General features: G+C 42.3%; 7 protein-coding genes and 1 non-coding gene across 8 annotated transcripts; 5 read left to right on the forward strand and 3 right to left on the reverse strand.

The window, feature by feature from the left end:
* The first annotated feature begins 283 nt into the window (after positions 1-283).
* K450DRAFT_260042 (uncharacterized protein) lies at positions 284-3,035 on the forward strand. Its single transcript, XM_051592096.1, has 9 exons — positions 284-419; positions 481-562; positions 623-937; positions 1,005-1,055; positions 1,129-1,237; positions 1,296-1,420; positions 1,487-1,627; positions 1,686-2,560; positions 2,631-3,035. The coding sequence occupies exons 1-9, from the start codon at positions 334-336 to the stop codon at positions 2,884-2,886; spliced, it is 2,040 nt and encodes a 679-aa protein (XP_051440823.1). The 5' UTR covers positions 284-333; the 3' UTR covers positions 2,887-3,035.
* K450DRAFT_260044 (uncharacterized protein) lies at positions 2,967-3,951 on the reverse strand. Its single transcript, XM_051592097.1, has 2 exons — positions 3,469-3,951; positions 2,967-3,367 (listed from the first exon to the last, which is right to left on the reverse strand). Exons 1-2 carry the CDS (start codon positions 3,902-3,904, stop codon positions 3,048-3,050), a joined length of 756 nt encoding a protein of 251 aa, XP_051440824.1. The 5' UTR covers positions 3,905-3,951; the 3' UTR covers positions 2,967-3,047.
* A 514-nt stretch (positions 3,952-4,465) lies between these two features.
* On the reverse strand, positions 4,466-5,764 carry K450DRAFT_260047 (uncharacterized protein; the record flags this gene model as incomplete). The annotated part of the gene is made up of 2 exons (XM_051592098.1): positions 4,466-4,701; positions 5,101-5,764. Coding segments are annotated over 2 exons (742 nt in total), but the record flags the coding sequence as incomplete, so codon positions are not given.
* A 765-nt stretch (positions 5,765-6,529) lies between these two features.
* On the forward strand, positions 6,530-8,135 carry K450DRAFT_260058 (uncharacterized protein). The gene is made up of 8 exons (XM_051592099.1): positions 6,530-6,892; positions 6,954-7,028; positions 7,093-7,156; positions 7,214-7,361; positions 7,427-7,528; positions 7,593-7,695; positions 7,763-7,834; positions 7,900-8,135. Exons 1-8 carry the CDS (start codon positions 6,728-6,730, stop codon positions 8,056-8,058), a joined length of 888 nt encoding a protein of 295 aa, XP_051440826.1. The 5' UTR covers positions 6,530-6,727; the 3' UTR covers positions 8,059-8,135.
* Positions 8,136-8,203: 68 nt separating this feature from the next.
* Positions 8,204-9,215, forward strand: K450DRAFT_260063 (uncharacterized protein). Its single transcript, XM_051592100.1, has 7 exons — positions 8,204-8,262; positions 8,331-8,395; positions 8,476-8,542; positions 8,613-8,719; positions 8,791-8,887; positions 8,948-8,998; positions 9,064-9,215. Exons 1-7 carry the CDS (start codon positions 8,257-8,259, stop codon positions 9,133-9,135), a joined length of 465 nt encoding a protein of 154 aa, XP_051440827.1. The 5' UTR covers positions 8,204-8,256; the 3' UTR covers positions 9,136-9,215.
* On the reverse strand, positions 9,064-10,302 carry K450DRAFT_284049 (uncharacterized protein). The gene is made up of 3 exons (XM_051593497.1): positions 10,068-10,302; positions 9,793-9,977; positions 9,064-9,731 (listed from the first exon to the last, which is right to left on the reverse strand). The coding sequence occupies exons 1-3, from the start codon at positions 10,178-10,180 to the stop codon at positions 9,295-9,297; spliced, it is 735 nt and encodes a 244-aa protein (XP_051440828.1). The 5' UTR covers positions 10,181-10,302; the 3' UTR covers positions 9,064-9,294.
* Positions 10,303-10,333: 31 nt separating this feature from the next.
* Positions 10,334-11,280, forward strand: K450DRAFT_260068 (uncharacterized protein). Its single transcript, XM_051592101.1, has 5 exons — positions 10,334-10,437; positions 10,509-10,669; positions 10,744-10,870; positions 10,937-10,987; positions 11,057-11,280. The coding sequence occupies exons 1-5, from the start codon at positions 10,371-10,373 to the stop codon at positions 11,128-11,130; spliced, it is 480 nt and encodes a 159-aa protein (XP_051440829.1). The 5' UTR covers positions 10,334-10,370; the 3' UTR covers positions 11,131-11,280.
* Positions 11,281-13,080: 1,800 nt separating this feature from the next.
* On the forward strand, positions 13,081-13,154 carry K450DRAFT_t103. The gene has a single exon. It is a non-coding gene; the product is annotated as a tRNA-Val (tRNA).
* The last annotated feature ends 3,318 nt before the right edge of the window (positions 13,155-16,472 follow it).

The raw sequence follows: 16,472 nt of genomic DNA on the forward strand, positions 1-16,472 counted from the left end.
GTGACCACTAAGCTGGTGTAGAGATGATGGTTTATTAGGTATATCACGTTTGTAGAATCCCTCGATTTTGTCTGCTTATACGCTAAGCATATAGCTTTGCCTTGCGATGCTATGAGAATACTCAGTACGGAAAATCTGCATTTATTTGATTAGCTCTATGTCAATTATGTGTTCGAAAGTCCCGTGACTTTTGAACCCTTTTTGTCAATTTCGAAATTTGTGACCGGTTCACAGCACCGAACCTGGAAAAAAGTGAAAGACGTTGAAAAGACCGCAGGTCAACGATCGATTGTAAATCTCGGCAGAAGTGACCATTCAACTGTAGTAGCAGCAATGTTTAGATTGACCCGAAGCATCACTCTTGTAAGGCCGCTGCTTTCCAAGAGATTCCACGCCAGTGCAATTGCACGCTTTCCAAAGTATGTTTTCACCTACACGCAGTGCTATTGAATCCTATTCCACTGACAACGAGTATTACAGGAAAGAAACCATAGAGCATCGCACGAGAGAGCTGGAGCATGAGATAAGGCTAATTGAAGAGAAGCTTAAAAATGAAAAATCTGTAAGTTGCGGAATGGCTGGCGAACACACTCAAAGCTTACTACTAACCTAGTTTCAACAGGTCAAGACGACAGCTGGGGATAACCTAACCGAAGAAGAACTTTCGCAAATCTACTCAGAGCTCACTGCAGCATCCGAAAGACAATCCGTAATGCAGCCTAAAATCAGCGCTGACTATCTCGAGAATTTGCGAGTCAAGTTTCTGGATACTCGGCCAGCAGCCGCTAAAGCCATTGCACAAGCCAGCTCAAGCGACACTTCAACTTCCTCGGAAACTAGCAGCCTCATACAAGCAGCCGGCCAACAAGATGCCCTTACTGGTCATAGCGAAAAAACAATGACGGCTAAGGATTTCGATCAGTTGCTGTATGCCAATGTAAGACGGGATAACAAATCATTTGCATCAATGTGAAGATACGAGGCTAACGATGAGTTATTCATAGGCGGTTACACATCGATATAACGAAGCAGAAAAGCTTTTGGAGCTTATGCCGGTAAGTTTCCTATGCACGATGCGATAGCATGGTCATTTGATTGCTAACATATGAGAACATTGGCTACTTTCAGACATACGGCGTACAACCTACTACTAGATCATTCAACCATGTCATTGACGCATATGCAAATGTTAACGATTCAGAAAATGCCATCAAGGTCTATAAATCTCTCAGAGAAGGTAAGGGTTTAGTAGATGGGTTTTGCAGATTGCTACTATGCTAACTCATAATTCTCAGCGGGAGCCGTCCCTGACATCTACACATTTGGTGCGTTAGTCAAGTCATTTGTCAACAGTAACCGAATCGATGATGCCTTTGTACTGTTTGAAAAAATGAAGTCTGCTGGATTGGTTCCACCTGAGGTATGCTCCAGATTGCTTCTTTCTAGCAGCTATCACGTTATCCATACTAACAGCCCATCACTCTAGCCAATCTTTGCGAAATTAATTGCAGGATGTCTACGTTTAAACAACACTGCAAAGGCATGGGAGATTTTTGACGAGATGCAACTCAAATATCACAAACCAGATGAAGTTACTTACACCTTAATGATACACGCTTGTGCCAAGGTATGTTGAGTCGATGTATACCATGACCTTAAACAACATCTCTCTAACTCCTTCACAGAACGATGAAGTAGAACGTGCTTTGAATTTGTTTGAGGAAATGCCCAACCGTGGATTATACCCGACGGATGTCACGTTTAACACGTTGATTAATGCCTGCGTCCTACGCACAGACTATTACCAGGAAGCATTCAATCTACTGAATCAAATGCAAGAAGTCCATGGCTTTAAGCCCGATCGTATTACCTATAACACTTTGCTGCATGGGTGTGCAAAGAACAAGGATTTGACAAGGGCACGAAATATTTATAGGTTGATGCTGGAGACGACTGGCGAGCCAGAAGCTCATCAGCAACTAACACCAGACGATAGAACGTATAGCAGTCTCTTATGGACCTATGCCAACTACCGCCCACCAAAAAGAAACGCTGAATCCTCCGTACTTAATGAAGAATCACATAATTCACTGGTGCCGACTGATGGAACCCCTCTTTACCCACAACTTCCTGTCAACCGTCGAGAGCTGCTAGCTGAAGCTCAAGCCATCTTTTCACGTGCGCAAGAAAGCACAGCCATAAGTCCATCGATCATGAATGCCTATCTTGGCGTTCATGTTGCACATCATCAAGCCGATGAGGTTGTGAACATCTATCAAGACATGTTCGAAAAATTAAACGTCGCACGCAATGGATATACCTTTAAACATGTACTGGACCACTGCTATCGTACCAAAAACATTGAACTCGCATACAAGGTATGGGACGATAGAGAAGAATGGCTGGATAATATGCGACAACAATATCACCAAGATGAAAAGGATGCACAGGCAGTCGTTAGAAAGAAGCAAACCGACCAAGCTATCAGTCAAGCCGACCACGGCTGGACCATTGCGGATCAAAAAGCAGCTGTACTGTTGATGGCCAATACAATGTCACGGTATGTCAAAAGTGATGGTCATGGGAGAGATAAAAGACATACCGATAACTAATATTTCATTTGGTCATAGATGTAATGATATCGACGCCGCTCTAAATCTCCTTCGAACTCACTTTAGTAAGGGTTCACCACTGGGAACTGTCGCTTTGGCGGATTTGAAGACAACCTACAACAAGTGCATTCAGTTGGATGACGAGGAAGGTCGTCAGATGTTGCTCGATATATGCCCACCAGATAGAAGCTTGACGGCGGAAAAGACACGTTTGCTCGCCAAAAAATGGGGTACCTCCCAGAACAATCAAAGATGGAACTCGAAACATCGTTAATCAATCCTCGCCGCTCTATGGAATTGCCCCTCCCCCTGCTATCATTATGTTCACTCACTGTACAAATATCAGCATATCATACACTTCACTGTAACATCAAAAATAACACTCCTCATGTTTTCTCATTTATTCTACAATAAAACTCAATTTTCCATCTAAATCTACAGCTTGTACTTTTGAGTTTTGGAGAGCTTTTGGCCTGCAGGCTCATCGATAAACCAATACACCTCTCCGCTCTTAGGCATGACTCGTTGACAGGGCAATTTCAACTCTGGTTGTTCTTGAATCATCTGAACCATGTCCTTCTTGCCATCACCAGCGGTGACGAAAGCGACTTCCTTGGCGTTATTGACGACCGGGAAAGTCAAGGTAATGCGTTCCTTTGGAGGCTTAGGAGAGTCAAAGATAGGAGCAACCCATCGCTTGTTTTCATCCAAAAGAGGGTGTCCAGGGAAGAGCGAGCAAGTATGACCATCAGGACCTGTTGAAAAAAAAAGCCGGTAGTGGTTAGACGTGTCTGGTATTGACGTATTCATGCGTAAAGCAACGGACAAACAAACTAGGAAAGAAGAGACTACGAACCCATGCCCAGAAGCAACAAGTCAAACTCGGGTGTGGAGTCAGAACCGAAAACATCCTTCAGCTGCTGCTCATAGTCCTGTGCGCATTTCTCGGCGTCTGACACCATAGAAGCGTTGATAGTGTGAACGTTGGCGTCGGGGATCTTGCCATTGAGCTTGTCCAAGAGCTGATGCTTAACTTCGAGGTAATTGGAGTCAGCATGGTCTAATGGAACGCAACGTTCATCAGCGAAGAAAACGTGCCATTTGGAGAAGTCAATGGCAGAATTGCCGGCAAGATTCTTGGACAGCAACTTGGGCAAAGAGCCTCCGGACACTGCTACAGTGAACTTTCCGTGGCTAGCGATAGCTTGTCGGGAGAGCTTTTGAACGTAGTCGTTCAAGCCTTCAGAGAGTGCATCGGTAGAAGGGAATACAAAAACGGTGTGAGGTGACATTTCGATATTGTGACAATACGAAGAACCGAGAACTGTCAAAACCGCATTGATGAACAATAAATTTTTGATGATAATCAGTCTCCACCACGAATTCTCCACACAATATGTCAGTCTGGATAAATTTTTTGCTGTGCTGTTTAACTAAGAGAAGTGATCTAATGACTAGCGTAAAACGGTCAGAATCCCCTCGTAAGAGAGGAACTGCATTAGTAGTAGCCATGATGTTAAAGTCGTTAGAACAAGTCGTGCGTGGCCCCGTTGAAACTTACTGGGCGGCGGCCATCACCTTTCCACACCGATGGCACGATCTAACACATATTATTGCTTTGCATTGGTATCTCTTTTCCACCCTGTGCTACAATTTTCCACAGATTGAGATACTGTGTTGACATATATCGTCAGCTGCTGGTATCTTCCAGCTCTCGAAGATGACAATGATGACATATTTGGTCATAACTCTCACTGAAGCGAGTTTGTTAGATCCACTATAATCGAAGCAGTCGGAATATCTGAGGTGGACATCAATGTAATATGAATATGGATCCTCCACACACGTAATGGTAAGGGAGGTAAAGCCTGCTTTTCTTCATTTTAGCAAATTTCAACATTTTGATACGGAGCTGTTAACTCCCAAGATAGAGGCAAAAATTATTTAATGAGAGCACTGTACACTAATAGGAAGGGGGGAGGGTATCAAGTTCGACAATCAGTCGTTGGTTTCAATTTTTTGCTCGAGTGGAAATAAATTTTTCAAATCCTTCCAGTATAACAGGAGATATGTCTTGCTTTGTTTCTATCTCGTCCTTCACCATCATATCCGCCAAGTCAGGTTTGATATACTTGTCTACAAGATGGAAAGCTTTGGCGATGACAGATGCCGAGATATATCCACTGGGATACCTCTTGAACACGCTAACCATTGCCAGAATGAAAATCTCGCGCTCTTCTTTAATGCCACCCACCGGCATTTCCTTTAAACATTTGGATGTGCTTTCCATCAGCTTCATTTTCCTTGTACTAAGCTTGTCACTGCTTGAGAATGAATTGTCGATAGCATCCACTAATGCCCATTCCCAAACTCGGTAACGAGCATGCTTGTCGATTCGGAAAACCGGTGATACTTTGCTGAACAATCTGCTATCTTCAAGGGCAAGCTTCACCAAACATTTTGGCATCATCTGTTCAGGCATTGGTACTGGCGAAAATTGCTTTTCCAAAAATATCTGCTCCAGTTGTGCTTGCTTCTCTTCGCTGGCACTACCGTTTTGGAGCTCTCCCAATATCCGGATGACCGTCGAAAAATCATTTTCCTCTGATGTAAAGACATCACCGTATTTTTCAAAAGCGGCGTTGATGACTGCAGCGTATCCAGAGAAAGGAAGCATGCTGATAGCGTCAGTGAAGGTCGAAAGCTTCCCACCAGACTGATTCGTTGAGTTCGAGGACTTTACTGACGCTCTGCGTGGTCCACGATAATTTTCAATCAACATCTGCAGCAAGTATCTCGGCATATCCACTTGAAGTGTCATCAGGCAACGAACGAGTTTGTCATCGCATATTTCAGAGTGCTTCGTCAGGGCGCAGTACAGAGCACAGCTCTTTCCGTAGCGCAACGTGATCCAATGTGCTACAAATCGTGGAGAAGATCCCAAGGATGCAAAATAGCGGCTTGTGCAGATAAATTCTGTTGGGCTGTCAAGATTTGCGAATACGTTCAAAAGAATCTCTTCCGGCAAATAGGATAGAAGATCATTATGACAATTGACTCGTTCATCCAGATGATGCTTTATAGATTTCTTGTTTAATTTGAATATAGATTTGAATTTGAAGCTGTAAGTATTGGGTATTGCGAGAACCATGAGTGAAGAAGAACAAAAGCTTTCATCATTCAACTTTGACTCCCTTATCCATTAGGTTGCGCCACCGATTGAGCAATGAGTATCCACATTCAACATCGCGAATGGCAGGCAGACATCCTGCGCATGTACCAAACTGTACAATTTAATTGGCTGGATTTCTCAAGCAAGTGCTCGCACGTGATATACCGTTTTGCCTTTCAGCGTACTGGAAATCCACGATCACACCTGAGTTTCAATGGATTGGGACAATGGCAACTCGGCTGTTTACCAAGAAGTAGCCTCGGCTTTGACGTTGCCAGTGCAGGTGCGAGGCTTGTTTATAGAATTAATGTCAAGCGAAGGTTCTACCAGTCAACGCACTCGTACTGTTTGCCATCTTGTTCTGACAGCTATACCCTCTGTACAGAAGTACTTCATTCATCCCACCTGTGGTGAATCTCAATGAAAATTATCATTCAAGAACGCTGAATACTATAATATGGATCTCGCCATGTGTTTGCATCATATGATAGAAACTGAGACCTGCAGCTGAAAGAAAATGCCATAGGACAGTGGGCAAATGGAACATTACGGAATCTATTTTAAATTGTTTCGATGTTACGATACCGTAAATATACGAGGCGATCATTAAACTTGGAATACCTAAACTTGGAATACCTTGTTGAATCAAGACCTGATGTATAGTATTTGATTGCAAATCAGAAAACACTAATTTTATGGACAAGAACGTTATGACAGATACGCTCCCAAACCTTTTTATCAACAGGTAATATATAATTTCCTCAACATCTTGGTATCATGATCAACTGGATGTACTTTGAGGGAAATATACCATTGTGAGCTTTTGCTGACTGCTGCTACCAGCCTTTGAAAATTTGATCGGGAGTTCAATTAGCATTTGAGTGGCTCCCGCTGAATCTGCAATTTTCACTTTTCGAGGATTCAATCACCTACAATCGCGTACATGAGCATTCAACAATCATTATTGGAGAATGCGCTAAATCGAGCCACGAAAGAGGCTGCAAAGTTGAGGATTGACGACCTGCCGAGACCTATTGACCATGCTGAAAAACATCGCCACGAAAACCTTGTGGAATTGATCAGCCAGAAGCGATTACAGCTTCAACAGGTACGTGTCGGCATTCACGTCCAAATCAAACGGAATGAGACTAATCTCGTCTGTAACCTAGCTCCAAAAACGCGCACAAGAGCAAAAGATAAATCGAAAAGTTGCGGATAATCGCCAGCTTGATTTTGATTACAAGGTTAGTTCACAAGTTTTTGAAAACGGCTTAAAATACGCGACGTCGAAAATAATTATGGAAGTAGCGATTACTATTGGTTCAAAGGCAAAAGCAAATGCTTCAGAAAGAAATCGATATACAAAGATTAGGTAAGGCATTGCTAATCTTATTTTTCTATGTTATCATGCCACTAATGCGTATGATAGCGACGGATAGCCGAGACAATGTCGATAGAGATGAAGCTCTACATGAACTGGTGGCGAAGAGACATTTGATTGGTACGACAGAGGAACTCGAAAAAGCATACACATACTTACAGCAAGAGCTATCGCAAACAAAGGAAAACCTTACAAGGTATGTATTTAATCGGATGGATGAGTGGACAATGGCACACACTAAAGAAACAACATTTTTCTCAGACAACAGCAAATTTTGCAAGAACATCAGGAAGTTCGCGATGCACTTACGAAAAAGCTCATCGAAGTCGAGACTTCCAGAGATTCAACGGAATCGCCTGCCAGGTAATTTATTACAATGAGTGTCTCACCTTGATGCAGAACGAACTAACAATCCTTCGATAAAAAGCAAACTTAGAGAAGAATATCATGAGGTCAACGACAGGTACATGAGAATTATGAATGATCTGCACGATTTCCTAGACGAAACATATCCTCCAAAATCTGTTAGGGTAAGTAGGAAAATCAACTTGTTGAGAATATTAGAATACGTATCTCACGTCAGTATTACTTTTTCAGATATCGTCGAGGAGCGCTGTTGGGACGTCTGAATTAATGGATGTGGAATTCTCATTGAAGGATCTCCTTATTGTAAGTGAATTTGGCTATATTCATATTGCCTTATGCCGGGTTTTCGCTAATTATGCGCATTATAGGAATTAATGAATGCTTCGTATAATACGCCTGGAGCATATTTGCGATTGGAAGAAGGGACATATTGGCCACCATACATAGAAACTCTTATCAAGGCAAGAATTGTAGTTCGACATCCGAATGACGCTACCAAACTGAAGCTTGAAGACTACCGACTTTAGTTATATAATTGGCACTTTTAAATCATCATACTGTAATAAAGCAACTAGCATAATAGTAACAATAATGACATCTCGAGAAGAGTTTATTATACTCTGCTTTTTTGAGTTTCCTTGCGACAGTCACAATCTCAAATCACGCCCTATGCGTTGGCGTTTGGCCTTCTGAACTCAACCCGTTCTCTCCGAATACCGTTGTAAATGAGCGTTAGTACAAAGGATCACTGCATGTCGCATTTCAGCCACCTTGACTCATTCTAAACTTTTCAATACAGGTACAAGCAAAACTTTCCCCTCTGAGCAAGCGCTTATTTGAAGCGAAACGACAAAAGAAACTGAGGTAAGAGTTCTGGTGGCAGGACGCCGCTCCAACCTATGCCTCTCGTGCAGCTCTATACTGAACATCTTTGAATTTTCAAGTTTCGAGCAGATTGGAAATAAGATGGGTCGCGACGAAGTCTGGGTTGCTGCATTGTTCTATGGTCAAGTAAGTCGTCAATGCCCTGAAGCGGTTGGCATTCAATATCAGCAGCCCTTTTGTAACTCCATTTGAAAAGGCAAAACCTACCCCCGAAGACGGAGAGAAGCTGTCCTCTATTCTGAATATACCTCAGGCTCATATCAATGACGACCTTGGACCAGAGTTTTTCCCGGACCGTGGTGGGTGAGTATCACGATAGCGTGTATTCAGAGGGAGATTTGCCACATTTTACTAAGCCTACATGATCTGTTAAGTTTGATGTCGATACCACCTACAGATCCAACTTTGTACCGCTTCTACGAGATCCTGCAAGTATATGGCTATCCTATGAAAGCCGTTATTCACGAAAAGGTACTTTTTGGTCAACGCGTGACCTAGCTTGTGCGACAAAAGCTAACCACTCTTCTAAAGTTTGGAGACGGAATCATGTCAGCCATTGATTACACAGTCAAGATTGATAAGGTGAGCGATAAATAGATGTGCAAATTTAAGGATATGGTTGGCGCTAACCAGACCTCTGAAACTAGGAACCTGACCCGAATGGTGATCGTGTTAAGATCACCATGAGTGGCAAATTTTTGCCATACAAGAAGTTTTAAAAACTATCCATATGAATCTTTGTAGTGAGCAGATGAGCTTTGGAAACATTTTTAGCTATAAGTATCTGTATACGATAAAGTCGCAAACTATGTTGAACCTTGTAAATGAGCAAACATTGACATTAAATAGTACATGTATTATGGACAAGCAAAACACGTTCACATTCTAACTGCGTACATTACGCTACAGACACTGAATGGTACAGTGAGGTTATCGGTTCCCCAAGGGGATATTGCTTCGAAAAAAGTTCCAACGGTGGCGCAAACAAAAGCATCTGCCCATGCATCAACAGAGCAGATCCAACCAACCATCAATGTGCCTAAAAATATGGCAACAAAGCATGCCGCCGATCCTTCATATGTTTTGCATGATGTCGCGTTTGATTCCTGATCGACGGGTACGTAGTGTCTCCTTTTGCCAAACCTTTCACCTATGATGGCTGCAAAAGCGTCGCCGAGTGTCATGGCCATGATACCAGTCAGGTAGACATACTGCGGGACAGTCCACTTTAAGCCATCGTTATATGTTTTGGCACATACTAGAAAAAACAGCGAAGAGACGCTGATACAGAAGTACACTGTGCCCCACGATTTCGCTGTTGAAACAAATCAGCATCCATTTTGGTTGTTACCGTGGGTTTCAAAGATATTTCTTACCGTTCGGAGGTTCCATGCTTTTGAGTATTTTCCAACGTCTCACTGCCGCATTGACTACAATGAAGCTGGTATGAGGTATGATTGCATATTGCCAATGATCAAACAGCGATATGACAAACAAGACGCATAGTCCAGCACCGACATGAATGATTTTGCGAGTTATATGACTTGGAACCCCACAAAACCTAAAACAATTTGAGGGTCAGTCATCGGCTGCTGTAACTTTGGTAGACCTGCGTCTTCTTCCATATAACTAACAGAAGCCCAGTAAATACCTTCGCATCAGTTCCGAGGTGGCGATGACTGCAAAAGACATTGTGTACATGACTGCAAATCCTACAAGGTCCCGCTGACTAGGATCGTCAGATAGTTTAAATGGTGTAGCCATGTGAACAGAGGTATAGACGTTTGGATAGAAACTTGTCAATCACTTTTGCATGGAAGAGAGATCCAAATCGAATGAATGGGTATAAGAGCAACAACAGTAGGGAGTACCGAGTTTGCTGGGTTGTTAAGAAAGGGTAATTTTATAAACCTGCAGCGGACCCATTTTATTTTTTCTCCTTCGACAATCCACCATGGCCAACAATGCCATTCCCAACAGTAGCAATCTCACCCCTACCATGACCTTATCTGATACCGATGGTATAGATCTGAACACTATGTCTTTGTTATAGGAAGATGTTATTGACTAATGGCCTTTGTTTCACCTGCAGCTAATACCACTGATGTCCCTGAGTTTCCTTCCCGAAATGGGCCACAAAGACTAGTGGCGGCAGCAACCAAACAGCCAAAGCGGAGGCAAAAGGTGATTCTAGAACCCGGGCATTCACCACTAGATTGGGCACGATTGAAGAGCTCAGGTCAAGATCTTAGGGTAAGGGAATTTAGCATGCCCGCTCGACTTTAGCTTGTTCATAGGCTTTTCATGATAACCTTCCTCTGTCGTAGGGTGTTCCACAACTAGGTCGTTTCACATTATCAGAAATCAAAGAGCATCGAACGGAGAACGACGCATGGACTGCGCTTAACGGTAAAGTGTACAACATGACATCCTATGTCAAGTTTCACCCCGGAGGTAAGAAACCGTTCATCATATCGTTTGTACGAAGTATTGAGCTCATGGCTCACTTTATCGTAATAGGCGTCAAAGACATCATGCGGATAGCAGGTAGAGATGGAACAAAGTTATTCAGTAAGTATCTTGGTTCCCGAAACCATGACATGGTTTGATCATCGGCTAATCATGGAATTATCTCACTAGTGTTAACCCATTCTTGGGTAAACTTCGAGTTTATGTTGGACGAATGTCTGGTGGGATTTCTGGTTCCTGAGTAGACCCCTCTATTTCTACATTATTTACTACGCTACATACTCATAGAAAGCTATAGAGTGAGATTGTAAAATTTTATCTAGGAAACACAGTTCGATGTTCCAATACACTGTACAATATACTGGTCGATTAAAAGATCACAGATTTTGGTTGTATTATTTTTGCTAGCTCTGTGGCGTTTTCAGTTACCTGATTATTTAGCCAGACAGCGTACTACATCTCAATTGATCATCAATACAGCCTCAGGCACCTTCTGGTTCCATGCTATCGTTGTTTATAAGCTGTCAGCATGAGGGGTCAAATTTATATGCTGTCAATCGCTGAGTCAGCTTTTTGACATACTGCTAATCGAAACCTCACAAAGAAACAGGTGCCGGAGACGACGTCGCCTGTGCTCTAAGTCGAGAATTTGAGGTACCAGTGGCTGACTTCAGATTCAAAACGTCCACTTTGGAGCAATACTGTACTCGCCACTACCAACTCGCCACTACCAACTTCGAAGTACAACATGTACATTCATTGATGGAGCGATTGCAGATGAAGTGACATTTCATTAGGCGACAAAAACTAACAGTCTGAAATGAAAGTTGCCATTAGGCGTAAAGCAAGGAAAGACGGCGTACTATTAGCAAATCTTGAGGGCTTAAAGATATTTGATAACATATCTTGATTGCATCGCTCTTTCTCAGGTTTGGGCGGTCGGATAAAAATGCTAAGGTCCATGATTTTAAAAGAGACATCACCGACGCTGTATTAAACGATGTGCAACTTCTTTAGGTCGACCTATTGTGCGTAGACTGGGACAAAAGGAAACACCACATAGCTAAGATGAGTGATGTCTACAGCATGGAAAAGGGTCCGTACGTGCATTGGGACAAGCGACAGGTGGTTACTCAGAAGGCTTCGCATTATAGCCAAGAGACACTCTTGCTTCTACGTACTGTTTACGCACTGGGAGACTAAAATCTGGATGTCAAGAGGTATGTTTTAGCAAAGTACTGACATATTGCTATGAAGAGGTGACATAGACAATGCCGAGCCAAAGCGAGTTACAAACCTGGGGGATTGAACTACCGGCTCACTCTCGGCCTACTTTTGATAACAAAATTGACGACCTCAAGAAAGATAGCAAAGGGTGACTGATGGTGCGAAGCAGCCGATAAGTTATTACAAGAAGTTAACTCTGATGAGTGACGTAACAGGACGGCGCAGGTCTGACTATACCACTAGAACTATTGCAGGGCTGTCATCTCGCCGCAGATGCTATATGGCGTATATTCCACCAATACATGTTAATTAAGCGTACTAGAGTGGCAGCTTGGCACGGGTTGTCACGAGCTATCGGTGAAGCCATTCAAACTACGCCGGTTGCAACCGCTGTGCCTTGCTGGAATGGTGAGGAATTGACAATTTGGATGGAGTTAACTCGAAAACGTGACTAGTGGAACAGAGTAAATGCAAATTAAGACTCTGACACTAGTGGCATGTGCTCGAATGAGTGTAATGTAGAAACCGTCCTTATCGAGTATGAGCCGAATGTCTGTAGTAACTATGTGAGTATGGCCGTGGCAGACAATTGCAGGCAATTATTCACGGTTAATGTCTTATTTAAAATCCACCTCTGATAATCAAAGGTATACATGATGTTGTTGGCCGACAAAGTTATAGACCAGTAGAGGTAGAAAAGGCTAGATGGAAATTTAGGAGCGACTTAGTGGATGTGCAGGGAGAGTTATGGCCGTCATTACTATACCTATGCGTAGCGGGTACATCCAATTGCTCTTAGTTATAGTCAAATAAGTACAGTTGATACAAAAATTAATAAAAAGCTTGATGAAATTGTTATTAAGTGTTTCAGACCTATTCCCCGATAACTTCAGCTTGCTATTATTTCATTGCGCACACTCTGTATTATAATGGAACATGTTGACTATAAACTAAAAAATTTCAGTTAAGATTTCTTGGTGTAGTCGGTTATCACGTCTGTCTAACACACAGACGGTCGCCGGTTCGAATCCGGCAGAAATCACTTTTTTGCAATTTTTTTAATCTTGCTTAACATACTCCGCTACATGAGTGTCGTCGCCTAAAATACAAAATGACAGTTCAACCGAACGCCGGTTCAAGGGGACTTCTTTACCAGCGAAGTCACATTGAATATCCTCTTAAAATTAGATTTCTTTTACATTTTTATATAATAAGTCACGAATCAACAAGTATAAATAGAGCAGTTGATTAATAGAATAAAAAGCAGTTTTAACCTCACGAGAAGTTCACTCGTCTGCAGGATAATACAATAAGTCATACAGTAATCTAAACGACATGAGGTCCACCGATCTTTCTAGTAACGTAACGACTATAAGGGCTTGAAATTATGGTTCGATCACAATTGTCGGTCATTCTTTAAGCCTGTAAGTTAGTTGGCTTCAGCATTCTGTCATCTTGAAGTGAAGTTATCATGGACGGTCTCTGAGGACAACTCCGAATTCTCAACGCGTATATAACTAAGATGACCATCGACATTACTCCTTTACATACAGAGCATCGTCGTAACGAACTTTTTCACTACCACGTTTCACTACTATTCCACAATAAATTTATTTGTATCGTATCAAAAAGCTCACAGCAAGCAACTGAGTTCCAGCTTCTGACAAGAAATTATAGGGGTTGACGCGGAATTTCTCGACTATATTGATAGAGTTTTCCCAATACGTCAGACAGCGTTGGTTGATTCAGAAATCAATAGCTGTGGGCTTTCCTGTGCAAGATTCTCTGCTATACCAAAACCTCAAGCGAATACTTGTTAGAGTCGCGGAGTCTCTCACAAACTCCGACAGGGAAAATAACTAGCTTGTAGAGAATGTCTTCAGCTTTGATCGTGTATCCTACATCATATCTTGAGGGAAAAAAACCAAAACTGCCTCTATTCTGTTTATCATTTATGTAAGTTTACAGTAACGAAAAAAAAGTCAGGATGTATGCGCAGGTTTGGTGATCTGTCGACGACTACTTTTCGGAGAGTTGGAAGCAAGGAAAAGCTAGCTATTTCTACTTGTTATGTCTAATTCTTTCGCAAAAGAGAACAGTGGCAAACGACTTACACTTCATCTTCCTTTGTAAGCTTTTTGGTCTTTATCGCTTCTTCTGAAGAGCATCATTGAATGGCTCAAGTAAGAAGTGACATCGAATACTTACGTTTTCAATTTGGAAGGACAAAGAGGTTGGTTATGACAACAGCCTACGCAAGTGAGTTTCTCTCGCAACATTTTCTTGTGAGCAAGACTACATTCAACAAGTAAGCGCTATACTCTCGTTCAAAGTCTCATCTCATTGAAGGAAAATTGTTTATTGGGAATGGTAGGGCATTGGTTACTACTCTATCTTCTATTCTACCTAGTCTGGTTCACAGATAAGGGGAGCTATGGTACATCGCGTCACTACGACTAGTAGGGTGGTGCTTTGGGCATGACCCGTCTACACAACGCTAGTTTATAATTTTTATATTCATTTTCATTTCTCCCCTCTTGTTTAGCGGTCTCCAAGTTCAGCAGCCGGGGCGTCCCCCTTCGCATCCCATACAGAGAGGTCTAAACAAAACTAAGACAGGCTAGCGACGATGTTGCCAATAACCGGTAAGACGCCTGAATTAGGATCAAGCCAAGAGGCGTGCTGGACAGGGTGGCAAGTCCTGCATAAGCACCGTTCACTCTAAAAAAAGCGAGCGTGGCAAGAATTAGGGAGCAAACGACAGCGAACATGGTGGTCTTTTATACTTTTTCAAAAGGGCGAAATCCGAGTCATATCATGACTGTTCTCATAAATTTTTTATCATCCAAAGCTTGACGTAGGCACTTTCAATGATGTCAATGCATAAATTTTATGATGGCTCAGAGTCAGGCAAGCTGTTGAATGTACTGTCAGTGTTCAAAATGATGATTTCGAAGAGATAGTTCATAATATTCTTTGTCCGGCAGAAGTGTAATCACCATACCCTCTACTCCGATATGCACGGACTTCCCAGTTCTCTCCACATTTGATTTTCTTTTTACTTAAAAGGGGTAATGATCAACATGTCGTTTAGGTTAGACAAAAAGGAAAAACACCGCCATATCACGGCATCATAAACGCCTATAATGAGGGCTGGAATACTCTTCAATGAATGTGCAAAACTCGGGCTCTGCCAATTCAGTAGCTTCAGCAAAATTACATCACTTTGTGGTCGAGAAAACGCATATACCCTGGCCGTGCCCACACTAGCCCAACCTCCATATCCACTGCAGGTATGCTTTATTATTCCTATGTCACTTTGGTCAGTGTGAGAAATTCTAGCAATCAGCACCATCCTAACTCGAGATCTGTAGTCTCCAAACTATCAATAACATGGCGTAAAAGGATCTGACTAACGCTGAGAGCGGTGACAAGGTACAGCGGCCGAAACTCAGGCACAAGCGACTTCCTGTTGAAGAGCGGAATATCTGGTCGTCCTCTATACGCCTATCCACTGCTAGCTGCGAGAAATTGATCCCCTTTGTTGTCAAACGGAGAAGAAGCGAGGCTTGTGAGCATTCAAAAAGGGGGTTTGCCAAGGCACAAGCCACTAGGTTGATTGAGCAAGGGGAATGGACCCATGTAATGGCATCACGGACAGATTTAGCAGTAAAGGGGCATCTGTGTAAAGGATCAAGATGGTGATATCTCGGTAGTGTCCATAGCAGTTCGAGCGGGCACGATGGAGAAAGCAAAAGTTGGAGTCGAGGGGTTTGGCGTACAAGTTGCGGAAGAGAGGTGTTTATAGAACTGTGGAGACTGATTAAATGACTTTGTATTGATAATAGACTGTTATATAATCATTTTCAAGCATTAACTTTGACTACTTTATTGACTCGATGCGCTTGACTACAGCAGCTAAGACGATTTGGTGCTGTATCAGTCGAAATAAAAAGTCTGTCGCTTACAATAGCTCGTTACTTTCAGGTGTACAAGTGAGCAGTGCGCTATCAATCTACAGTCCTTTTAGAAATAATTTGCGCTGACATCATATAAGTTTAGCTTCGTATCAAAATGTTGAACTCTGCCAAAAAATTAAAACGGATATCTTCCAATATACGATTGTTTTCTTCGAATATGCACCTCTGCCTACCACAATATGAGCTGACTGCTTATTTGCCAATAGCAATTTCATAAAATCATGAGATAGTCTAGGTTGGAGAAGTCAGTCCCGCTGATCTTGAACATATATCATTCTTCATTTGTGTTCACCAATGCTGATATCTACATCTATCAATCAACTTTTATATCTCGCATCTTCAGCAGTCCATCATTTTTTCTTACATTCCATCATGTCAAT

This window comes from Umbelopsis ramanniana (genome assembly GCF_025399195.1).
Source record: "Umbelopsis ramanniana AG unplaced genomic scaffold K450scaffold_78, whole genome shotgun sequence".
NCBI lineage: Eukaryota > Fungi > Mucoromycota > Umbelopsidomycetes > Umbelopsidales > Umbelopsidaceae > Umbelopsis > Umbelopsis ramanniana.

Bases quoted from the DNA above. Each gene is read 5' to 3' on its own strand.
- K450DRAFT_260042 (XM_051592096.1), top strand. From the start codon at position 334: ATGTTTAGATTGACCCGAAGCATCACTCTTGTAAGGCCGCTGCTTTCC. The intron at 938-1,004 runs GTAAGACGGGAT...AGTTATTCATAG, and splicing joins ATCAGTTGCTGTATGCCAAT to GCGGTTACACATCGATATAA. The intron at 2,561-2,630 runs GTATGTCAAAAG...ATTTGGTCATAG, and splicing joins ATGGCCAATACAATGTCACG to ATGTAATGATATCGACGCCG.
- K450DRAFT_260044 (XM_051592097.1), bottom strand. From the start codon at position 3,904: ATGTCACCTCACACCGTTTTTGTATTCCCTTCTACCGATGCACTCTCT. The intron at 3,368-3,468 runs GTTCGTAGTCTC...TTTTTTCAACAG, and splicing joins CTTGTTGCTTCTGGGCATGG to GTCCTGATGGTCATACTTGC.
- K450DRAFT_260058 (XM_051592099.1), top strand. From the start codon at position 6,728: ATGAGCATTCAACAATCATTATTGGAGAATGCGCTAAATCGAGCCACG. The intron at 7,029-7,092 runs GTTAGTTCACAA...TTATGGAAGTAG, and splicing joins AGCTTGATTTTGATTACAAG to CGATTACTATTGGTTCAAAG. The intron at 7,696-7,762 runs GTAAGTAGGAAA...TTACTTTTTCAG, and splicing joins ATCCTCCAAAATCTGTTAGG to ATATCGTCGAGGAGCGCTGT.
- K450DRAFT_260063 (XM_051592100.1), top strand. The intron at 8,543-8,612 runs GTAAGTCGTCAA...CCATTTGAAAAG, and splicing joins CTGCATTGTTCTATGGTCAA to GCAAAACCTACCCCCGAAGA. The intron at 8,999-9,063 runs GTGAGCGATAAA...CTCTGAAACTAG, and splicing joins ACACAGTCAAGATTGATAAG to GAACCTGACCCGAATGGTGA.
- K450DRAFT_284049 (XM_051593497.1), bottom strand. From the start codon at position 10,180: ATGGCTACACCATTTAAACTATCTGACGATCCTAGTCAGCGGGACCTT. The intron at 9,978-10,067 runs GTATTTACTGGG...AAATTGTTTTAG, and splicing joins ACCTCGGAACTGATGCGAAG to GTTTTGTGGGGTTCCAAGTC. The intron at 9,732-9,792 runs GTAAGAAATATC...TTGTTTCAACAG, and splicing joins AAGCATGGAACCTCCGAACG to CGAAATCGTGGGGCACAGTG.
- K450DRAFT_260068 (XM_051592101.1), top strand. From the start codon at position 10,371: ATGGCCAACAATGCCATTCCCAACAGTAGCAATCTCACCCCTACCATG. The intron at 10,438-10,508 runs GTATAGATCTGA...TTTCACCTGCAG, and splicing joins GACCTTATCTGATACCGATG to CTAATACCACTGATGTCCCT. The intron at 10,871-10,936 runs GTAAGAAACCGT...TTATCGTAATAG, and splicing joins TGTCAAGTTTCACCCCGGAG to GCGTCAAAGACATCATGCGG.